General features: G+C 47.6%; 1 protein-coding gene across 1 annotated transcript in view; it reads left to right on the top strand.

The window, feature by feature from the left end:
* Positions 1-23514, top strand: part of LOC111145669 (CDK5 regulatory subunit associated protein 2) — a 168643-nt gene that overhangs the window by 86669 nt on the left and 58460 nt on the right. Inside the window, exons 16-21 of the mRNA XM_022500755.1 lie at positions 3825-3955; positions 5357-5466; positions 7601-7729; positions 14199-14294; positions 16340-16527; positions 21459-21891. Of these exons, the coding sequence (XP_022356463.1) occupies positions 3825-3955; positions 5357-5466; positions 7601-7729; positions 14199-14294; positions 16340-16527; positions 21459-21891 (1087 nt within the window). The remainder of the gene's footprint in view (positions 1-3824; positions 3956-5356; positions 5467-7600; positions 7730-14198; positions 14295-16339; positions 16528-21458; positions 21892-23514) is intronic.

Here is a 23514-nt window from a genome sequence, read left to right as displayed (position 1 = left end):
GTGGCCACACTCAGGGATTCCAACAAGTTTCTGTGTCCTGGAGTGACTTGTGTTTTACAGGATTGCTGAGATGATCTTGTGCCAGGGAGGTGTGTGATGAGAGCCTCCTGTAGGCGAGTGGTCGTGCTCTCTCCTAGCTCTGTGCATAGGCAGGTGGGCCCTCTGGGCCTCAGTGATTTCTCACACTACGATCTTCTCTCTACACACAAGGGTGGTTACAGGTGAAAGGGTACAAGGTCTGGGGTTCATTTCAAAACCATACAGGAGCAGAGGAAGTGGGTGGGGATACTGTTGGAACAGGAGCAGCCATGGCTGCCTAGTGGGCAGGGCTGGGGTGTGAGTAAACGGGGAGGGGCTCTTGTATGAGCTTTTTTTCATTTGTGTATGTTTAAAAATTTCTAAAATAAAAAGTTAAAATATCCCCCCTCACTGCCCCTTCTCTGAAGCCTTTCACTCTGGCTGGAATGGTTTTCACTGTTGCAGGCTGCGTGCCTTCCTGCCTCTGCCTTTGCTTGGGTCCCACACCCTACTGTAGTCTCCCAGAGGCCCCTTGAGAATTCCTCTGGAGGGCTGCACTTGTGAGGAGGCTGTTGCTGTTTGTCTGCCCTCACGGCTGCCCCCGCCACCCTTTGGGTGCTTGTCCGTAACCGGCCTGCCCCCTCATCAGGGCCGTGTGCCCCTCAGGGAGGAACCCCGTCTCCTCAGCGGCTCCGTTTCCCAGCGCCTGTCGCCGCGGCTGGGTGGAGTGGGCACGTGGGAAGCGCTGAGTGGATGAGGAACCCCCCCCACCCTACGCCAAACCTGTGTCCAGTCTTCTGAGATAGGAGATTGTTTTCAGATTTGTTGATCTGAAGTGAGTTTAGAGAAAACGGAAGCATGCTGATGAAATTCTGGGAGTAGGCATCACTCTCTAAAAATGAGCGTTTTCCAGAAGCCTTAGCTGCTTGGCATTACTGCTCGGGAAGGGGCGAGTGAAGCTGGGAAGCTGGGGTGGGGGTGGGGGTGGGGACGGGCCAAATCCCGGCAGCTTCTCTGGGTCCTGTGCCGGTGGGATGCTTAACAGCACCTCAGCTTTTACTACTGCGTTCCAGAAGCGCCCTCCCCTGCCCCAGCGTGATGGCCAGCAGTGTCTCCAGATAGTGCCACATCTCTCTCGGGAGGTTAAATTGTCCCCAGGTGGGAATCACCACTATAACTCAGGAGAATCAGAAAGCTCGGCTTGTGAACATCCTCTTTCGCTTGGGAGGCGCTTGGATGTGTGGACGGAGGGAAATAATGCGTGTTGCGTGTCTCGTGTGTGTTTGGCTTTGTGCTAAACTCTTTCCCATGTATCTGAGAGTTAATCCTTCAAACAGTCCTGAAGGGAAGGAATTGTCCCCATTCCACAGATGAGGAAGGCGGCCAGGACTCAGGCAGTTTAACCGACTTGCCCGAGGTCACAGAGCTAGTTAGCGGTGGTGTACCATGCCGTGCCCTGCCGTGCCTCCTCCCACTCCCCTGCAGAAGGAGGAATGCACAGGGCTTTTGTTTCTTTCTAGGTGAAATACCTTTTGTTCCACCAGCTCCTCACACCTTGAAAAGGCCCCGGAGTTAGGGAAACATAAATGACAGACACGGGAGCAGCAGCTGTGTACTTTTCACCCTGTCAGAAAATGGAAGAGGGAGGGAAGCAGTGTTCCTCAGCCCTAATCGCAGCAGCTTTGCTAAAACAATCTCCTTTTTCCCCGCTTAAGTGTCTCTGCAGCACGATTGCATCCAGGCGTGTGCTGTGACACCTCTGTGAGGTTTGTCCATCAGCCTTACAAACTGATCATTATGATTGTCTTGAAATGGAACTAGGTACAAGCTGCTGATAGGGCCCCTTCCTTCGCAAGAAGACCACTTCACCATGAACCATCGTCAAAGCGGCGAGCATAGACGATTAGACATAATGGTTTATTTTCCTTCCGGTATATGTTGGTTTGTATGTGCGGTTCGATGGATGGAGCTGGAAAAAATCTCTGAAAGAGAGTGGGGCTTGAGTGTGTAGCACAGACATTTGGAGCAGTAGCTCCTAGCCATTTTGGGGCTCTGGACCCCTTTCGAAAAATCTGATGAAAGCTCCTTGGCCCTCTCCTTTGGAAGATCCACATGTTACATTTTTGCAGATAGTCTCAAGGTGTTGATGGACCCTCTTAGGGACCCATAGGTCAGACACTGGACAGGGAGTGATGTATTTTTCAGGACTTAAGAAAGGAGGCTTTCTGATTTGTTAATGTGTTTTGCTAGTCTTGAAAAATGTTCATATACTTTGACCCAGTAATTGCACTGCTGGGAATCGGGCTTAAGAAATGAACCTGGATGTGAAAGGCTTTATGCACGGAGATATTCAGTGAAACATCATTTATGTTATGCAGATATTGGCTGGGGTCTCTGTTCCTCTGAGAGCTAGGTGCACTCCGTTCAGATTCTGGCCATGTGCCACAGGAGGTGGAAGCCAGAGCCCATCTTGTGGGTCTGCGCCACCCAGATCAGTAGCCACTAGCCAGGGGACTATCAACATTGGAACTAAGAAAAATTATCCATTCAGTTCCTCAGTGGTTAGCCGCGTTTCAGCAGCTCAGTCGGCACACTCTTAGCTAGTGGCTACTCTATAGTGCATATACAGAACACTTCTAACTTCCAGAAAGTTCTGTTGAATAGTACCCCAGGATTTCTGGAGATTCTGGGAGGTGTGCATTTTAATGGCCCCTTATGAATTCTGGGTTGCTGGTCTCACGCTGGCTCTCTGTGCAGGTCACACCGTGTCACACTGACCCAGATGTGAGACTTGGCACTCCCCACCTCAAATAAAAATCCATCCCACAATGCATTTGTGAGTGGGGCTGACCTATGAAAGCCGAGTTCTGTTGGCCCCTGAATCAGTCCTTTCTTCCCTCCTATTATCAACTCCCTCCTTCTTCTCTCTTTCCACTTCCTTCCTGCCCCTCAGTTTCATCCCCAGTTCCATGTCTTTCAGGAATGACATATTTGCTCCTCTCCTCTCATTTGAAGCCTGGGTGCCAGGTGACACTGAGGCTCTGGAGAGCCTCCCCTTCTACACCCAAGCCCTTGCAAGGCATTACTCCAAACAGAGAAATATTCTGGGGAATGACATTATCTCTCCCTGTTTATACCTGTAGCAAAAACTTGGAAATGACCCAAATGTCCACTAATAAGAGGATGAGTTCGACTAAACGGTGAGACATTCACCTGATTAATATTACAGAGTCATTGAAACTGAAGCTTGCAAATAATCTCTGAAAATATAGGGAAATACTTACGTGAGGAACACACAATTTAGTATCATGCGTCAAGTATTATTTTCACCTTGTAAAAATACTCAGGAAAAAAGATTGGGAGGAAATGCAGTCTGGGGGTGCCTGGCTGGCTCAGTTAGTAGACTGTGTGACTCTTGATCTTGGGGTTGTGAGTTCAAGTCTCACTTTGGGTAGAGAGATTACTTAAAAATAAATAAAGTCTTAAAAAAAGGTATGCACCCTGCCCCATGTTAATTGGTAGTGGATCATGGTAGTTTCTTAATGCTTTTGTATTTCAAACTTTCCATAAGCATATATTTACTTTTATAACCAGAAAAAAACCCACTGATGACCTGACAGTCGAGGGGAGGCTGGCTTTTGTATCTTAAAGCACAAATAGGTCTGTTTGAAAATGGCTGGTGTCTGTGGGTCACATACAGACGTGTTGAATCACTATATTTATTCTACACCTGAAACTGTATTACCCTGCATGTTAACTAACTGGAATTTAAGTAAAAACTTCTTCTGGTGTCTTCCTTTACCAAGTATCAACAGCCTGCAGACTGAGTTAAACAGCATTTTCGCTTTGCGGAAGCAGCTAGAGCAGGACGTACTCGCCTATCGGAATTTGCAAAGGACCCTGGAGGAGCAGATCAGTGAAATTCGGAGGCGGGAAGGTGTGTGCTCTCTTGTATGTGTTTCCTTCTGGTTTTCCCACGTGGAGGGCCTTGGCTGAACTTTAAGAAAGTCCCAAAACTCCAATAGGGGGATGAGGAGCCCCCAGGATTTCATCTGGATTCCTCTTTTTTGTGGTGACCATGTTAATGTTGGCCCTGCGGGTCTGTGTGTGTCCAGCTTCGGCCTTCGTGGAAGGGCTCAGTGTGTCATGTCCATTTGCCTAGCGGGGCACCCGCTGCAGAGTCTGGACCATACAGTTGCATGGCACCGAGGTTGCTGTTCGTGGTGAGACTTTGCTCTTATTGTTGTCACGACCACCACAAGTGGATTCCTTAGCGGGGGGCTACAAGGTGAGGGGCCTGTGGTTCTAGCATTGCTATGCTCATCACAGCAACACTCGGCCCTCTCCCTTGCTAGAACCTGAGCCCCCACAAGTCTGCACCAGTATCCACTTACTCTCTGTCTTGAGTCTGGTACCTAGCACGTATGGGTACAAGGATTTGGCAGTGGTGGGCTTGATGTGTCTGAAGCACCTGCTGTGTACAAGGCACAGGACCAGGCACTTCACTTCTCATCTCTGGTTCTGAAGATTACCCTACTGGCCAGCATCAGTGTTGACTTCATTTTACAAATGAAGAAACTGGGGCTCGGGCTGGGGGCGGGGGTTGATTTACCCACGTTCAAGCCAGAATATCATCCTTTGGAGTGTAGGTCTTTCTAGTACACTAGGTGTATCAGTTCTTATCCCCAGATTGTTAAATGAGATCGTGTTTGTAGACAGGCGTCATTCAGTAGATAGCCTGCCCTTCCTCTGTGCCTTCCCTCCCTGTTGGGATGTGACCTTTGGCGCAGAGGAAGCAGACCTTTGTGCAGGTGACCAGAGGTTCTCTTATCTTAGATCTAGCAGCCAATTTCTGCACTTGCTGTGCTCACGACCACAGAGCTCTCTGGGGCCAGTAAAAAATACATCAGGCCCTTTTATTTCCCTGGAGCACTACCCTTGAGGGTCACGTCTAATTTTCCTGAATTCTCACCTAAACAGAATCACTCCCTCATTTGAACTGAAATCACCATTCGCTGGTGCCACTCAGAGTGGTCTCTAGGTACGACACTTGATATGCAAATTATAATTCAGAATAGGCCACAGTGAAATCCTGCAGCCCATGATGAAACCATACATTGAAATATCAGCCTGTAGAGAAAGAGGGAAAATTACTTTTGCTCCAAAGGTGGTACATTCAACTCCCTATTTGTACTTACTCCCCTTGTAGCGACCCCCACAACCCCCACTTCTCCCAATTCAAACTGCCTTATGTGGATTATACTAGGATTGGGTTTGGAAGGATCTATTTCTGATATGCTTTTTCTCCTCCTCCCTCACCCCCCCCTTTTTTTTGCAGAAGAACCATTTTCATTTTATAGTGATCAAACTTCTTATCTGAGTATTTGCCTTGAAGAGCCCAATCGGTTTCAAGTGGAACATTTTTCTCAAGAAGAACTTAAGAAAAAGGTATATTGACCTGTTAACTGTTGGTCCTTTGTTGGTTATTTGTTGTCTCTTGTGTTCCTGATCTGAGGTGTGAGAATCTGAAAGCCCCTTTCCTCTCCTTCCTTCCCTCTCTCCCTGCCTGCCTTTGCTCCTTCTTTGTTCCTTCTGTGTTTGTTACCTGGCATGCCCTGCCCCGTGCCTGACACCCTCCTTCTCAGACTGGAGGACCAGCCCAAGCTTGATCTTCTCTAGCAAATGCTCTCCAGGCCTTCCCTCGGGTCATTCTCCTCTCCTCTTGTACCTAACTGCACTGATGTCGTGCTCATCCTGATCTGGAATTATCCGGTTACTCATCTCTATCCCCACCAGGTTGTGCGCATCACTTCAAGGTAGTGATTGTATCGTACTTATTTTTGATTTTCCAGGACCTACCCCACACAGTGGGCGTTAATACGTGCTTTCTGAAAGAATAAAGATCCAGACTTGATAAGTAAATCTCTCTTTAAAATTGGAAACCAGGTTTCTCAATCTGTAGATTGTTGGTGTGATTAGAGTGGTTTGGTACTTCAAGATCCTAACAAGCACTGATAAGAGTAGGAAGTGTGAGCTCAGAGGAGACTGTGATTTATTATACAATTATCATGTATGTATGACAGATTCGGTTTCTGTCTTGGAATAATTCACATTCTGGCAGAGTAGTCAGACGTGTAAACAGCTGTGTGCAGTATGGGGTGCAGGGGTTGCTGAAGTAGGTGGATGTGCAGGGCAGAGGCAGCAGAGAAAGAGGTTAATTGTCGGGGGTTGGGGAGTGCTCACTTGATCAGAGGAAGCTTTTCAGCAGAAGTGAGGCCTGAAGTGGGTTTTGAAGGATGAATAGGAGTTTGTCTAGGTGGAGGGCCTTCTCTGCAGAGACAGAGAGAGAAAGTAGGTGTAAGGTACTAAAAGTAAGAAATAGAAAGGAGAATTAAAAATTTCAGTATCTTGGGGAGGAGCGGAGCAAGGAGCATTGAAGCATCTTAGTTTTTGAAGACAAAGCGAACGGGGAAGATGAAGGCAGCTGACAGCACCTCCTGTGGCATTGTTTCAGGGCATGAGGCAGTTCACATGGTTGGCACTTAGTCCATGTTTATAGAGTCAGAATGTTTTGTTCTTCTCACTATAACCTCGAGGGTTGGGTCCAGCTCGTCTTCATGTGTTGCTGTACTGGACATCTGCTGTGTAGTCAGGGGGAGCTTCCCCACTTTACTGAAGGGGCTAATGCTCACTCCGTTAAGAAGTCTGCAGAATTATTGACCATTGGGGTTTGAAGCTTGTAGGCAACAAAGGTGGTGTTTGCTTAACTACTGATGTACCTGGTCCAGTGAGACCCATGCCTTAAGGAGGAGCACTGGACTCGGAGCCCTGGGATCTCAGCTCCAGGCCTGCTCTGCCTCTGTGGAGGCAGCTGCCCTTTCCCATTTCTCCCACAAAGTGAGGCACTTTGGCCGTCATTGTATGTCCTTTAATTGCCCACACATCCCCAGCTATGGGGCCTTGGGCAATAAACTTCTTTGTACGCTGGCTCCTCATTATAAAATGAGAATAGTCATTCCAGCCTGTCCACCTCCTCAGGATTTTTGTGAGGAATGGATGACTAAAGCTTGTGGGAGTATTTTAGTAGCTGTAAATTGCTTTGTAATTGAAGATGATTATTATTACTGATATCGCTAGGTAGGTATGCAAAGAAGAAGGTTGATGCTCTAAAAGAAGGCTCTGACACAGTCTCAGAAATGTCAGTCTCGGGGGCCTGTCCTCCAGGGGCCTCACGTACCAGACGGAGATCGTCTTAGCTGTCATAGTAGCCTGTGCCAGGGACCTCACTGCACTGTGACCATGATTCTGATCAATTCCCACAGTAGCCCACGTCACAGATGAGGAAATGGAGGCTCAGCCCAGCATGGCTTTGGAGGGGTGGCTGTGGGATTAGAATACAGGTATGCTAGTGGCGTTTTCACTGCACCCTGAAGGGGTGCTGGAAGAATGGCGTCGGGCTGCCTGTTCCACCTCCCCCTGCAGTGGTGCTGAGAAGCCAGGAAGGTCTGTGTGCAGGGCTGGGGCCCTGGAAAACCGAGGTCGGCTGTGGGCAGCCACTTCTCTCTCTGCTCTTATCCCCCAGGTCAGTGACCTCATACAGCTAGTGAAGGAACTGTATACAGACAACCAGCACCTGAAGAAAACCATTTTTGATCTCTCCTGCATGGGTTTCCAGGGAGGTGACAGACTTGAGTCAATAGGACAATCTGAGGTAAGGAGAGACAGTCGTGTTATGCGCGAATTACAAAATGGTACCAGCCCTCTAGATGTCTCCGGACTGCATCTGTCCCGAGGAGGCCCTGCTGAGACTCCATTTGCTGGATATGCTTTCGAGGGCCCTGGTCAGTCAGCAGCCTCCCTGAAAGTCTGGGGTATGTCTGCATGGACACTTTGGTTATCTTTGGATGGCTTTTGGCTCCAGGGTCCGGCCCTGGGACCTGTGCTGCAGATGGCACATCTGGTTGAGCAGTTTGGTCTCAGAGGGATCTGGAGAGCTGCCACATCACCCAGGTAATTTGGGCAGTGTAGATGCCCCTTTAAGAAATCCACTAAGGTTGAAAAACAAATGAGTAACACGTATTTCATTTTTGTATGAATCTTCTGAATTTTGTGCACCTCCTCACTCCTGTGGCCTCTGGACTGAGGGATTTGACTGGACATATGTCATCCCCGCACATACCCCGGGGGCTCCCACAGTCTGCCTTGTGCACAGGACGCGGCGGGGAGTCCACAGCCTGTCCGAGCAGAACCCTTGGGCTGTGGGAATTTTCTGCTGGTGGCATTTGAAGGTCCAAAGGGGCCAGGAAAGGTTAAATCATGGTGTCTTCAGGAGGACCACGAAGAGGCCTCTGGTTTGCTGGGCTTGTGTACTTGGTCAGCCCTCCCACCCCAGGAGAGACGAGGGGGCCACATCCAGCCCGGTCCTGTCTGTGTGTCTGCTCGTCTTTGTCAGGTGCTGTCTCTGAGTCTCTGTTCTTGGCCCGCGCGTACAGCAGGGAGACCCTGAAATCGTGCCAGTGAGGAAGAGCTTGTTTCCTCCCTTCAGCCCCTGACTGGCTTCACTCCGCCACGGACAGTGCCTGGCCCGGGCCTCCGTTAGCCTTTCTCAGAGGACTGGAGCTGTTGTTACTCGCAAGGGCAGGAGAGCCTTTTTGTCCTTGGGTCCTGGGCCCCTCAGTCTTCTTGGTTAGGGTTGTCTTGAACTCAGCCTAGCTTGCCAGGTAAAGGAGGTCTTGTTGCCACGTTCTGGGGAAAGCTCTGTTAGCCTGAAAGCTGTCTCCTCCCACCCGCAACATGGGAGCCGCTCACAGGTACTGATGCTGCGCTCTGGCCATCTGCTGTCTTTGAGACAGGAACGTTATTGATCTTAGCCCCCCGGGCTCCAGATAATTTTGGAAACTAAGAATATCTGCAGTCCATTTAGGGAGAAACAAGTCTCTTGGTTAGTTTTCTCCAAGGCAGCATTTTTAATAAGCAGCTCATTCTTCACCTACTTCATTTGAGTCGTAAATGGCGAGTTTGTTTGTTCATTTGCCCTTTGAAAAAAATCTGTTAAATGTCCCATTATGTTCTTTGGAGAACAGAGGCTTTTTCCTCTTCCCACTCTGAGATCTCAATATCAGCTGATTCAGATCGGAATCGTTTGTCAGATTTGCACTTCGACTTGATGTTCCCTGTGAAAAGCCTTGTCCTTTGTAGCCATTTCCTGTCTTTCCCCGGAATGGGGTGGGCAGGTCCGAAATTCCGCGTGGGAAGGAAGCTGTTCCCACAGTGATCTTGAGCGGAGGGAGGAGCGGTCGCTTAGGCGAGGGTGGGATGGCAAAGGGAGGAGGCCGCCATGCCCTGGGTATGCGTGTAGTTCTCCTTTGATGAGGCCTGGAAATGGCCAGGCTGTGCACAGCCTTTTCTGAACAGCAGGGCTTGCAGAGCGGGGGCTGGGCACCATTCTTGCTCCTGGGAGCCTGTATATTGGGGGGTGGGGGAGTAGGGAGGACAGCAAATCTTTTTCGTGTTTTCAAAATTCAGTATTTTTCTCCAATATTTAATTAGCCCAAAACATTGGGTTAAAATAGAGAAAAGAAGTTACCCCAATCCTGCCACTTTAAAACACGCACAGTTAATTAACATTTTGGAATCCTTCCTCCTCTGTTTTTATGAACACGTGGAGGCCCACAGTGCATATATGGTTTTGTTTCCTGTTTTATTTTTACAATTGCTCTTATGTTATAGCATCTTACTGTATTTTATGGATGCGCAGAAATTGAGCTAACGGCCTCGTTAGCACAACCCACGAAACAAACAATATAGATTGTTCCTAGTGACTCACTATTTTAAATTACCTGATGAGTGTCTTCGGACACAAATATTTTTCTGGGTTTAGGTTTTTTCCCCCCTTAGTCTGTATTCCCAGATACGTACGTAATTGCTAGGTCAAAAGTATAGATAGAGATAAATACAGCTATAAAATAGGCATTTGGTTTATTTTCATATATAGCCTCCCCCTGCAACTTTTAATTTGATAAAGGGTATAAATAGTAGGAGGCCCTTGACGTAGTTTGTCGGGTTTGTCTTCAATGTGGTTGCTGTGGAGCGGGCCCCCCCGGCTGATGAAGAGGGCGCTTACTCCTGCATGTGGGCCGTTCACCTCACAACCCACGAAACAAACAGAAGACTGGGGACAGGTGTCCTTTGGTTTTAAAGGGCGTGAAAATCATCTCTAATCGGTTTGCTCCTCCTTCTTTATGTTCATTCACCGGTTACTGTGCATTATAAAATGTGGTTGAGGATTGATGTGCCGCAGTGATTGGAGCCGCATGCAGTCAGGGGGTGAGCCCTGCAAACCACGGACCCTGGGTTGCGCGGAACTCTCCGCTCTCAGGGGTGGGGTGCAGGAGATGTGTGTGCGGGTGTAGAAGGAGCGAGTCTCTGTTATTATTCACTTACGTCATCAGTTTTAGACATGGGTAGAAGACAAAGATTTTTTTTTTTTTTTTGGATGGAAGGAAAACGTGGATTGAGGGGCATAATTTAATTGAACGTAGGTATTTGAAGGGTTGCTGTGTTGAATAAGAAAAAGACGTATGACTCTGGAGGACAGACATGGTGCTCAGAAGGAGGGGATGCTTGTTAAATTCTGCTTTAGTGGCAGAATAAAATTTAGTTTGTCAGAAGCAGATTGAATTTCATTAAAAGGAGGAGGGTTTCTAAGACTTTGACTTCATAAGTTATGAATTTTACATTATTTATAAAGGGCCCTTGGCACAGTGCCTGGCATGTAGTAGGCACTCAGTAAAACAGTTAATTTTTTTGGTAAGCTAGTGGCAGAGTCGGGACTAGAGCCTTCTTCTGACTCTGTTCAGTGTTGTTTCTGTGACACCATGGGCAGTGCTGCTGAAGTTTAATGTGCGTGTGACTTTCCTGGGCATCTTGTTAAAATGAAGATTCCGGTTTCCTGAGCCTGGTGTGGGGCCCAAGAGTCTGGATCTCTCATAAGCTGGTACTCTGAAGAATGCCCTTGGAGTAGCAGGACCAGAGTCATGCTGAAAACCCTCTGGTCTCAGCTCTCATTATGAAGGATTCTTTATTCATTCATTTGGTCTTTCAGCAGTGTTTTATTGTGCACCAGGCGTTGGTGTTAGAACTGCCCCATCGGCTATGGGGTACAGGGAAGCGGAGGGGCAGTTGCTGCTGAGTGTGTGTGTGTGTGTGTGTGTGTGTGTGTGTGTGTTGGGGGGGCGGGAGCTGTGGAGGAAGAATGAGGAGTGCTAACGGAACATGGGGACAGGGGCCTGGCCTTTTGAGATGGAGGGAACTTCTTCCTGGAGGAGGAAGGGGAACCAGCAAAGCAGATGAAGGAGGCATAGCCCAGGAGGCCGGGTGGAAGCAGGAGAGCACAGTTGTTATGGGTCTGTGTTGCCAGGAGGGGTGTCTACGAGGGTCAAGTACTCTCAGAAGGCAGGAAAAATCGAGAAGTTGCCAGTGAGTCATTCACACGTGGAGCGAGGGACATTTCTCTGTGTCCACAACATTTAATTTCTTGGCCATTGCTGGAAATTGACTTTACTTTTCATTTTGACCAAGTCAGCAGAGGTAAAGAGAAACGAAAGTTAATCTTTATTTTACTGTATTGGGTATATCACCATTCACACCACGGTGTGGTGGTGGTTCCGAAAACGAGGAATGACTTTTGATATTTCAACCTGGAATGGTGTGAGTGACCAGTGTTTCACTTAGCTTAACTTACGGGGGCCCGTCCTTCATCCACGGGCCTGGGGAGGAGCTTCTCCATACCTCTTCCTTAAGCTGAGCCCATGTGTGTTCTGTCTCCTGTATGAGGCGGTCTTTGGGGACCTCTCAGCAATCTAGAGAGTGTTGGCAATGAAAGCCAGTTGTAGGAGGTGGGGGTAGACTGTTTTCTCAAGAAGCTTGGAGAGGCAGGGAACGCTCAGTGACCAGAGCTGTTGGAGAATCAGAGTGAGACTGTTGTTTTGTTTTTTAAAAGATGGGAGAGACTTTCCCTCAGCATTTTATCCTGAAGAAATATAAACACAGCAGAGTGAGAAGAACCCGACGGTGAACACCTTCAGACTCACCACCGAGATTCTCCTGTTAACATGGCCCACATGTCCATCATTACTCCATCTTACCTTTTGGATAAATTTTAGTGTAAATTACAAATATGGTATGCTTCCTTCCTCTGAAATACTTCAACACTTGTATCTTAACTTCAGTGTATGTTTATGGTTACTTTTTCTTTTAAGGTTAAGTTTACATACATTGAAATATAGAAATCATAAGTCTGTATTCGCTAAGTTTTACAAATATGTGTTCCTTTTTAACCCACACCTCCTCAAGACCCTTATCGATTCTCTCCGCTACCCCCAGCCATTTTTCTTCTTTTGTTCCCTTATGTGTTAGTTTTGCCTGCCCTAGACTTTCACATAAATGGAATCATCAAGTACACTCTCTTTTGTACAAAGCTTCTTTCACTTGACTTAACTGTTTTTGAGATTCATCCACGGTATTTGAACCAACAGTGTGTTCCTTTTTATTGCTAAGTAGTATTGAAGTGTGTAAATATATTAAAACTTGTGTATTCATTCTGCTGTTAATGTACATTTGGATTGTTTCGGGTTTTGGATATTATGATAAAAGTTGATACCATCGTTCAGCATTCATGTACAGATCTTTATGGGGACATCTGTTTTCATTTTTCTTAGTGAGTACCTTGGAGTGGAATTCCTGGGCCAGGAGGTTATTCCTTTTAGAAGATACTGCCAGTGCCTTTTCTGCAGTAGTCTAACCTTTTGTATTCCTCCCAAGTTTGCTAGTTCTAGTTAGTCTTTATCACTTGAGAGTGTTTTAAGGATGAGGGAAGATGCTGATGCAGGGAAGCTCCTCATCCGTACTTAGAAACTTTTATGCCTTAGGAAGTACGTTCACACATGGCTGGCCTATTCCATGCTCGGCAGTTCAGGGAGCTCTGATGTGTAAGGTCATAAGTCCTGTTTGATCCCGATGGCAGATTCGGATATGGTTAGCTCAAATGTGTTCTGGCCCTGGAAAGTTTTCTATAGAATGACTTCATGAAGTCAGTTTGCTTTGTTTTGTTTGCTTTTTCCAAAATAAGGGTTTCCTATAAAGGGAAGATCAGAAGAATGTACGTTGGTCTGGGAAAAGTCTGGGACTAAATGTAGGAATTGATAAATAAAACTGTAGAGATGGGACCTTAGAAATTTCCTATGTACAACACGCCCCGCCAGTGACTCCCCACTGTGTGTGGTGTTGACACGCCATGGTGGAGCTTCCAGTGTCATCCGTGAGGTGAGGTTTGGCAATTTCTGATGCAGCTTTGACTGATGACCTCCCTGGGTGTGGCTGCCTCTCCTCTGTTTTTATTTGGTTTAATCCAGGTGCCCCGGGGCTAGAATTTTCGCCCTTGCAGCGAGCTGCGATCTGTCCCTCTTGAGAACATTGTGCCGTCCGTTCTGCGGAATGCGGGAGCTTGGGGATTTGCACTTCTTGAAAGCAGTAGGGATTTATGCAGTCGTTACAGAACACTGTTCTTCATCTCCAAAGCATAAAGCTTTCGTCAGGCAAGCTCGATACTCATTAGTGATGAGGACTTTTTGTCAGCAAAATGACAGCATGGCTGGGACTGTCCATCTCGGATGTGTGACAGTCCAACAAGAGCTTTATGCCCTGTGCTAAATAGAAGTGGTGCATAAATCGGGCACAGCATAAATTTCATTTACTGCCTTCTTGCTATTTGATATTTTCAATTCCATCAATAGCTTTTTCCCAAAATCTTGTTACTTTTATATAATCTGAAAGTGAATTTAGCCACTGCAGGAATGGCAGCCACGCAACAGACAGCATATTCGATTTACAGCAGCTCAGGGAAGGCCCTGCGAGGGCAGGGGGAAATGGCTTTCGTTATTTCTTGGGGAATTTGTCCTTCAATTATGCCCAGTCCTAGACAGCTGTGTGTGATTTGCTGGAACTAGCATCTCTAACTTTGGTTAATTTTTATTTCACTGGCTTTGGCATTTGTTTCTGCCTCCTTTTTGGTTTGTTTTTTGTTTTGCATTTAAAAAAAAGACATCAGTGACTTATTCATACATATTCATGCTGCGTACTTTTTTGGGTTGCATTTTCACACCATTCCATGCTCCATGTAGCTTCTGGCTAGCAAGGAGGACGAGGACATGACCAGAACTGGAGAAGATGACGAGCATAATTTCCTGAGTGACCAGCATTTGGAGCAGAGTGATAAGGTAGGAAGGCTGCAGTCCACTCCCAATTCTGTCCTCCCCTCTCTCTGCCCAAGCCGGTCTTCTGGTTTGGAATGAATCCGTTAGCTCTGTTCGTTCTGCCTGTCTCGAGTGCCTGCTGTGTGTGGTGGAGAGCAGAGACACTGGGTCTCTTCCTTCTCAGGAGTTAAAAACGGGTGGTGGAGCCAGTCGAGAAACAGCAAGACGTGGAGTTGCCAATAAAAACAGGGTTGTTGTAAGAGTAACAGGCATTGGATATTGGACGTGGTCAGATCTTTGGAGACCTAACGCCACCCATTTGTTTTACGCATTGGAAGCTGAGACCTCTGAGGGGAGGGGATTTCTCCAGGGCACAGGGTAAGTCAGTGACTGAGTTGGGACAAGAGCCCCTGTCTCTGGACTCTGTGCAGCCCCAGATCACTTGGTTGCGGTGTTAGGACCCTCAGAGGCCCTCCCCAGTCTCCTGACCTGGAATCCAGCTTAGTGTCATGTGGGCATTGGTGAGAATGTGACTCCTTTGGAGAACGTTCCTCCAGTCACGTGGATACCAGGCAGTTGGGACAAACATTCTCGAAGGTTGAAAGAACCCGAAAGACTAGGATGTGGTGGGACCGAGGAGGCTGCAGATCTGGCCTTTGTAACTTTTAAGGTGTTCAAGTTCTTGAGGTCCTGAATGCAAGATCATTAAAATATAGGTGGTTTTGGGAAGCAAAGCCATTCAAAGATTTGATTTTGAGTCTTAGTCTTTATCTTTGTGACCTCAGTTAGCACTTGCTTCACCCCTACACCTGAATTTTTCCATCAGTGAAGATAATCTGTTCTTGCTGGAGTTTTTGTGATATTTAAATAGAAAGGTATGTACTAAGTGCTCAGGAAATGCTCTCTCTCTTTGTATTATGATAGTCTAGACTTTTCCTTCTTTGGAGGGTACTTATTTAGATGGATTTAATAACTAGATTGGTAGCAAACAAGACCCTATAAATAACAGCTCATTTGTATGGGTCTTGTCTTCCATTTAAAAATCTTAATCATTTTACAAGTGTGAGAGAGGGGTGTGATGGCTAGTGTGTATATCACCAGCAGTAATGCAGTCAAGGGGGGTTATTTATAGACTGGTGGAAGAAATTTACAGCTTTGGAAAGTGGGGGGAGAATGCTAATTGCAGCACCTCAAGACATGCCCAGTACAAGCTTTAACTAGATGAATCCTTGGTACCACTCCTCTGGGGCCCTCAGTGACCCCAGAAGGTGGATCCGTAAATAACATCTCCATAGGAATTAGGAACCCTCTACTTTCCTTTTTTTTTTTTTTTTTTTAAAGATTTTTTTTTTTTTTAATTTATTTGACAGATCACAAGTAGGCAAAGAGGCAGGCAGAGAGAGAGAGAGGAGAAGGAGGCAGGCTTCCTGCTGAGCAGAGAGCCCGATGTGGGACTCGATCCCAGGACCCTGAGATCATGACCTGAGCCGAAGGCAGAGGCTTTAACCACTGAGCCACCCAGGCGCCCCTGAACCCTCTACTTTCCTAACGAGACAAATCAAAGTCATGTTAATTAGGATGTCTCTGTAAAGAGTAAGACGCCTTTCTGCTCTGTAATGGGGAGGCTGCATCACCAGAGGTAGTATTTAATAGACATCTAAACCATTGTTCATGGTGTGGGCTCCATACCCTTCTTAACTCACAAGGGGTGGGCCGTGAGGTGGGGGGACGTGCCCATGGTGGGCGGGACACTGTGCCAGGACCTTAGGTGAATCAGTCATCTCATTTGATTCTCATGGTGGCATTGCTCCCCCATTTTGTGAATGAGGGAAGTAAGGGTGAGGAGAAGTGGCGTGAAGCTCTCCGTGCTCTTGCGGGAGTGTCCGCCCGCCCGGCCACAAGGCGCGTGTGTGGGCCTGTGAGCCAGAGCCTGCTCTCTACCCTGCTCACATTCTCCCTCTGGGCTGCTTGCGCTGCTCGTTTGCTCTCCGTCTCTGTTCTTTCCCTCTCCACGTATGCCCCTCCTCTCTTCCAAGGTCCGTATTTTGACCAGATATTCTGATTTGCAGGTCACGGAGGACTATCCCAAAGGGGGCTGCAAAAACGGATACTTGAGGCACACAGATGCCAGTATTCTAGACTACGATGGAACCCGTAAGCCTGGCTGCCCCGGAGACCGGAGTGTGGAAGAAGGCGAGCTCCTGAACCTGCTTGCCCCTTTCTTCAACGAGAAGGCCACATTGTTACTGGAATCCAGGTAGACGTGGGGCCCCCGTGTTGCTTTTTCTCTCTTGTTTGAGGGGAGAACAAACTCATTTTGCTAAATGGATTTAGATGGCAGTGCTGTGTAATTTAGCTGAGTGAGCCCCTGAAATGTCTTGGAAGGAATCTTGCCAGTCATGCAATTAAGTAATTAGGCTGTGCGCTAGTGGCTGGGAGGGGACCTCGGCAGAGCCTCATGCAAGCCCATTATAAAGAGAGAAAGAAAGCTTTCCTCTGGAATCGGTCCTGGGAGCCCTGGGAAGGGCCGTCTGGCCGTCAGCGAGAGGAATCAGCCCTTCTGGAGTCTCTTCTCCAGTAGCTTAAGAACTGCAACAGCTTAAAAATTGCCATTGTAGTCGTGACTCACTGTTTTACGTTGAGCTTGAGCTTCAGTTCTCTTCTCATTTTATCTGCTGGGAGTCCTATGTCAGGAAATGCTTCAGGGTGTTTGCCTGAAAACAAAACAGGAGAAACATGCGGTACATTTGTATTTTTAATGTTACCTCTTCAGGAGGAGACTGTCCCCTTGCACACTCTTTCAGGACCACTGTAACAGCTGCCTGGGCTTTGGAGCCAGGAGGAGCCGTGCCTTCCTCTCTCGGGGCCCGGTCTCTCCGACCACTTCCTCGGGTGCCGTGAGGAATGAGAGAGGGCCCCGTGTAAGGAACACGGCAGGCGGGTCGTGTGTGTTCCGTGAAACTGTCCAGTTCTCCTCCAGTGTAGGTAGAGAAACGGAGCTGCCCTCTCCTGCCATGACTCTTGGCCAGAGCCAGGAACCCTACCGTTTCTTACATCATTGGTCGACTAAGCCTCATAGACATTCTTTAGCTAAGAAAAGGATTGGAGTGTTCTGTTTTTGTGAGCTCAGGCAGGCTGACCCGTCCCCAGTCTCTGGCGTCTGTCCAGCATTTTTCTAGCACGTCTCCTCTTGGGGAACCTGTCTAGTGGTCATTCTAGTTAATTGTCAGAGGGAGTTAGGTGACCATAGTCAGTGCTTGAGAGGGGAGGGGTTTTCTTGGTGTCAGGATCCCAAACATTCCATCAGAGTTCAAAGATGCAGCTGCCTGTCTGGGACGGCCTTGGACTGTGCAGGGGTGACGTGAGTGGGGGAGAGTCCGGTGGGCTACAGTGGGCATGGGGCCAGCTGGGGCATGTGTGCTCCCTGCCGGTGGGCAGGAGCTTCTCGGCCCCAGCTGACCCTTGTGGCTTCCAGCCTTCCAGCCTTCCAGTCTTTCGGTGGAAGCCCCCAAACTGTATTCTAAATCTCTTGCTTTTTAAAAATGAAGACCTAGTTACATTTTTTAAGAAAACATCTTCTGCCTGCCAGGCAAGCTTGTGACATCTCTGGTTCAGTTCCCTGTGCTCCGTAAGTATCTGTTCCATAGGCTTCCAGACCAGTGAGGCCAGTTGTAGTGTTAGAAAAGGTTTTCTCACACCAGCCTAAACCCGCAGCCCTGATCTTATTCTCTGTACAGCTGTCACTCACGGTGCACCAAAGCCCACCAAAACGAAGTGGAGTCATGGCTCTGCGGGGCCTCCCGAAGGCCTGGCGGTGGTCTGCAGCCCCTCCTGGCGCACACATGGGGCATCGCGTGCCGGGCTCCTCTTACCCTCCCACCAGCTTTCTGTGTGCTACTCTTGGCGATCTCCTTTTCATAAACGTGGGCTCTGACGTTTGCGGATTTGACATTCCCTTAGCTATAAAATGCTAGAGCCATCGGAGAACATTCTGGAGGAGTCCTTGGGGTAACCAGGGTTTGATTGGTCAGAGAAACACTAGTCTTCTGCTTAGGAATTCCCTTTTGGTCCCAACTGCCACCATCTCTTGCCTGGACGCCAGCAGCACAGCCTCCTCTGCTGTCCATTCTCCATAGAGCAGCCACAGTGATCTTTTAAATAAGACTTAAGTCAGATCAGATCCATTCCATGCTTAAACCTTCTAGCAGATTTCCATTGCTCTTACAGTAAGATCAGAGCTTCTCAACCTGGTGCCCTCCTCTCTCTCTGTCCATATCACCTACCTCTCCTGTTCACCGAGCTCTGCTCTGCTCCTCAGACATCCAGGCTGGTTCTCACCTCAGGGTCTTTGCACTAGCCATTCCCTCTACCTAGAATGTTCTCTTCCTAGGCGTATATGTGACTGGTGGCATCTCAGCTAGACATCAGCTGTGTAGAGAGCCCTTTGCTGACCATTAATGGGAAATCCTGCTTTTACACGTGGTCTCCGAACTTCCTCCCTCCCTTCCTCCCTTAATTCATAGTACTTGTCTTTGCTGCACGTTGTCTTATTTAGTTATCAGTGTTTGCGTGAACGTCTGTCTGTCCTCTCAGTGAAACGTGAGCCCCGTGATTCCTTTGCACAATGCATGCCCACTGCCTTACGTGGCAGGAGGCAGGTGCTCAGTTAAGTATTTAAGTGTCAGTGCAGATGCTTAGAAGCCTAACATCACAGCAGAAGGTGAGTGCGGAAAATTGGAGAGAGTGTACTGATCCTTCAGAGTCCGAAAGATCGGGATTCCAGTCTTTATTCTGCCACTTTGCTACGGGATCTTGTATCTTTATGAGCCCATTTCTTCATCTGTAAAATGGGGTTAGGTTTGGCCCCATCTCCTAGTCATACAGCAAGGCCTGAATGTTGTTGGTGTATTTAAAGGACCTGACAGGGCACGTGCTTCACAAATGTCAGTTCCTCCCCTTTACATCTCTCACTGTGGCAGAGATCCCCTGGAAGGGTCTATAAACAATGTTTGGGCCTCTGACAAGACCCTCGACTCAACCATTAAAAAGGTCCTGATCACGGTGACAGCTTAATGAATCTCCTGTTCAGAATTCTAGCAAAGTAACACTTGAAATGTTTTATTTAACATCACCCCCACTTTAGTATATTCTAATGGCCTCTTTCACCACCTTATACTACCCATTTGTAAAATCTTTGTCCTCGGTTTTATTGTGTGTTGTTTGGTGGTGAGTAACGGTCCTCCTTCGGCTAGCTGAATAGTAGTTGTCATTATTTTTAATCTATATTAAGGGAAGGAGAGGAAAGGACAATTTAGTTTAACACGCTTAAAGTGCTAGAAATATTTTTAAAGTCTGGGTTTACTAAATTTTAAGATGGTTTGTGTAGTCTAGATGATTCCGTATTAGAAGGGAAAAATGTACCATACATTTTAATTTTGTTTTTTAAACTTCTATTTTTTTACCCTCCTTCAGTGTGCTGTAGCTGTGTGATCTGAATAGAGTTGCCTCTGGCCCAGAGCTAGATGATCTGAGCCCAGAGGGGAGTAGGGCCTTCCCCTGGCTCTTGGAGGGCTCCATGGGGAAGGTAGAATCAGGCCTCACGTCACTTGTCACATGTAGCGGGAACCCAGATATGGGGCAGGGACCATCAGGGTGTGCTCAGGGAGTCGGTCTGCAGAGGCTGGCCCTGGCCAAAGGCAGGTGGGAGGAATGGCAGAGAGAAAATGAGAGCGGAACAGAGGTGGGCCTCTTCTGTCCTCGGTCATTGTGACGGCCATGTCCTCAGCCCGACCTAGATGTCAGTGGCAGCTCTCCCACCAGCCTCTCCGTCTGTCCTTGCCTGCTCCAGTCCCTTTTAACATAATTTCCTGTCTCAGTTTCCTAGTTTCTCTCTTCTTTCTTAAATGAGCCACTCTCCTTTATTTTTTAGATGATTTACGCATACTTACGTTAAAATCTTCAGGTTTCCTTGTTTATTTAATTTTCTTGAGTGTGAACTCTGATTCGTTGGGTTGTGACCTGTCTGTCATACTCACGGGTCATGTGTGCAGGTTGGGTTTGCCTGGGTGTGGACAGCCCTGCTCTGTCCCCTGTGCTCCCTCCTCCTCCTGTGGGGTGCCACAGCTGCCTCTGCTCATGAGATTTCCCTGGTTTCCTCCACCATGGGAGTTAAATTTCTGCCCCCAGTGCTTTCTGCGAATGTCCCCTTTCTCCTGACAGTGGTCTCCTCCGTTTCTGACCTTTGGGTAAATTTTACCTTGATTTCGAGGCCTATGGGGCACCTTACGGTATTTGTTATGTATCTTTTGCTGTCACTTACATGGGTTTAGAGTGGAGTGGGAGGGGCTCCTGTGTGTGCTCACATGGCATGTAAACTGGTCCCCACTTCTCACTGCGCTGCTGGGGGCCTCTGGGAGCTCTGGGAAAGCCCCAGGCAGTGACGAGAGGCAGGCAGTACTCTAAGTGGGACTGTCTGTGTCTCCGGGCACCATTTACACAGTGTGCACACAGCCACAGCTGGGATCTGCAGGAGCCTAGGGCACATGGCCAGTGCCCTAAAGTATCTGCTGCTTAAACACTCTGTTGTTTCGTCTTTATTGCTGTCCTGTGTAGAGAGACTTACCTTACTTCCAGAGCATCTCTGAGTTAAAACCTGAAGCCATTTTTGTGTGATTTCACTACTATTTCTGTTCCAAGTAGTTCGCAGTATCCCTTCATTCAGTTCCTGTGTACTGAGCCTGACTGTGCACAGTGATGGGCCAGGTCACTCATGGGTCCACTAGGTTGACCAGATCCTCCTAAGCTGTACTCGCCCCCGGATGTAGGAATGGGGCTAGGGGCTGGGTGGACCTCACAATAGTCAGAAATGACAATTCTTGATGACCCTATTTGCTCCTTTCCAAGCCCAGATTTTTTCTAGACCCTGTTTGCATCCTTACAGCACATGGCCCTCTCACTTGTTGTGTACATGTGGCTTCTCTTCTTATCCATGAGTTGGACATGCCAGTACCCACCAGGTGTGGTTGTCATGAGGTGACAGGGGAGAAAATCCTTGGTGGCACATGGTGAGCGGGCCGTGTGCTTAAACAGTTTGGGCCAGTCAGTGGAGAAAACTTGGGAAATCTGGTAGGGCATGAGGCTACAGCAGAAAACCTAGTTCTTCCACTTCCTTCCCTTTTGGAAAAACAGGCCAGACCTTCTGAAAGTGCTGCGTGAACTACTCCTGGAACGAACGTGCTTGACAGAGCAGGGAGTGTCTGCACAACACCTTGATGGTAAAACTGAGAAGTCCCTTAAGCAAATGGCTGCTCAGCTAAGAGGTGAACTCAGACATTTCAACCAAGTCAACTCATTGTCCAAGTCCCGTGATGAAGGGAAGTCGCCGCAGACAGCCCAGCTGGGAAGGACGGGTCAGGTGTCCAAGCCGGAGCTGAAAGATGCCTCCGTGCAGACCGTGGCGGTGGAGGGGGACACGCGCAGATTCCAGAACGAGGGCAAGAGAGAGGCGTGGGCAGAGAAGCCACCAGACGCCGTGTTTCACACTGAGGGTCCGCCGGAGAACTTGTGCGTGGCATCAGGGCAGCAGGCCACTGCCCCTTCCTTCCCCAGCGGGACTGACAAAGTAAGCTTTTCTATTTATTATTCATTTGTTTTCTTATTTTATACAGACGAAAGGCTAAAAAACCAACTCTGATCTCACTGCTTTTTTTGATGTATGTAAAATCCGGTGTCTCCTCCGCCTGTACTCAGTCTGGCCTCTGCCTAGAGGTGTGTGTTCGTCTTAACCTCCCCCCACCCAGCCCAGTCTTATTTGTCTGTATGTCATGACGTTTGTGCAGTTTCCTTTAGAGTCGTATTTATACATCTGTGTGTAGCTTTTTCTTTCATGCTGTGTATCAGAAACGTCTTACCTTGTAACGGCTCTGGGAGATGCCATTGTGGGAGATGTGTGAATTTCGTATGAATTTCACCTACTGGGGGATATTTACATTCGCAGGTTATAGTGAAATTGTGATACCCTGACTTTAGGAGGAGGCCTGAGAACCTAGGTTTTATCATGTGCAGACGTTGTGGTGGAGAGGTTCTAGTCTGTGAGCTTCATCTATATTCTCTTATTCTTACGACACCTGTCAGAGACGAGGAAGCGCGATTTTGAATGCCCACAGTTAGTCAGCAGTTACAGGGCTGAGTTGGGACCCCAGGGCGCCTGATGGCACAGCCTTACCCTTTCCCAGGCTAGCCCCCAGCTCCTGCTGGCCCAGAGTGGTGGGCTCCGGTTCTGGTGGGGGAATGCATTTTGCTTCAGTGAAGAGGCTGTCTCTATGCTTCTCCTCTAATGCCATCAAATCTGCCATGTTATTAAAAGCTAGATTCTCTTGGTCATATTTGATTGGACCTTTTACTAAACTCCTTGTGGGCAGAGGGGTCGGCGGGGCTGATGATCCCCAAAGCAGGAAGATGTCTGTATTCTGGTGGAGAAGTAGGTCATGTTTCTAATAGGACTCCAGTGACGGCTGTTGGTGTTCTTGTTTCTGATGGGTGTTTTGTATCTGAGAAATCAGCTGTACACACTGCTTCATAGCATCAGAATGGAGAATTAAGTTTATTTTCTGACCACTAAATTACTGCTTTTGTGCATACCAAAGGGAGTTAGATATATCATTAGCAAAATTGCTTTTGATTGTTTTAAATTATGTACCAAAACTGTAATTTCTAGAATAGGGTTTTCTAAAGATATCAGTAAAGACAAAAAGAAAAAAAAAAGAGAGAGAGAGAGACACTGCCATTATATTAACGGTACTCCAGATGCAAATTTGTGCAGTTTGGCTGGAATAGAAATGGTCTCATCTGCCCCAGCTCTGTTAGTTGGTACCTGTGTATTAGGAAAACTAGATGTTTTTCCCCCAGTTTGTGTGGGAGATAGCCTCCTTTGTGCCGAAAAATTGCATAATCAAATGAACTCAGTAATTTCCCCAAATATATTAATTTTTCTTTAGTTTGGAATTATCCTTCTTGCTTATGTTTTCAAAAGGAAGGCTACTGTGTTTATTTTTAGCATCTGTTGTTTGTGCGAGGATTGTGCTAGATATTCTCTATCTATATCATTACATTTAATCTTCTCAAGAAGCGTGTAAATTAGGTAGATATTCCTGACATTTTACATGTGAAGAAATATAGCCTCTGAAAGGCTCAGAAAATGGTCCAGAATGAGTCAGCTGTTGAGAGGAGTAGTAGGGATAGAGAC

Source organism: Enhydra lutris, unplaced genomic scaffold (assembly GCF_002288905.1).
Source record: "Enhydra lutris kenyoni isolate GAN:26980312 unplaced genomic scaffold, ASM228890v2 scaffoldscaffold13, whole genome shotgun sequence".
NCBI lineage: Eukaryota > Metazoa > Chordata > Mammalia > Carnivora > Mustelidae > Enhydra > Enhydra lutris.
Note: the sequence above shows the minus strand (reverse complement) of the source record. Positions and strands in the feature narration are given on the sequence as shown.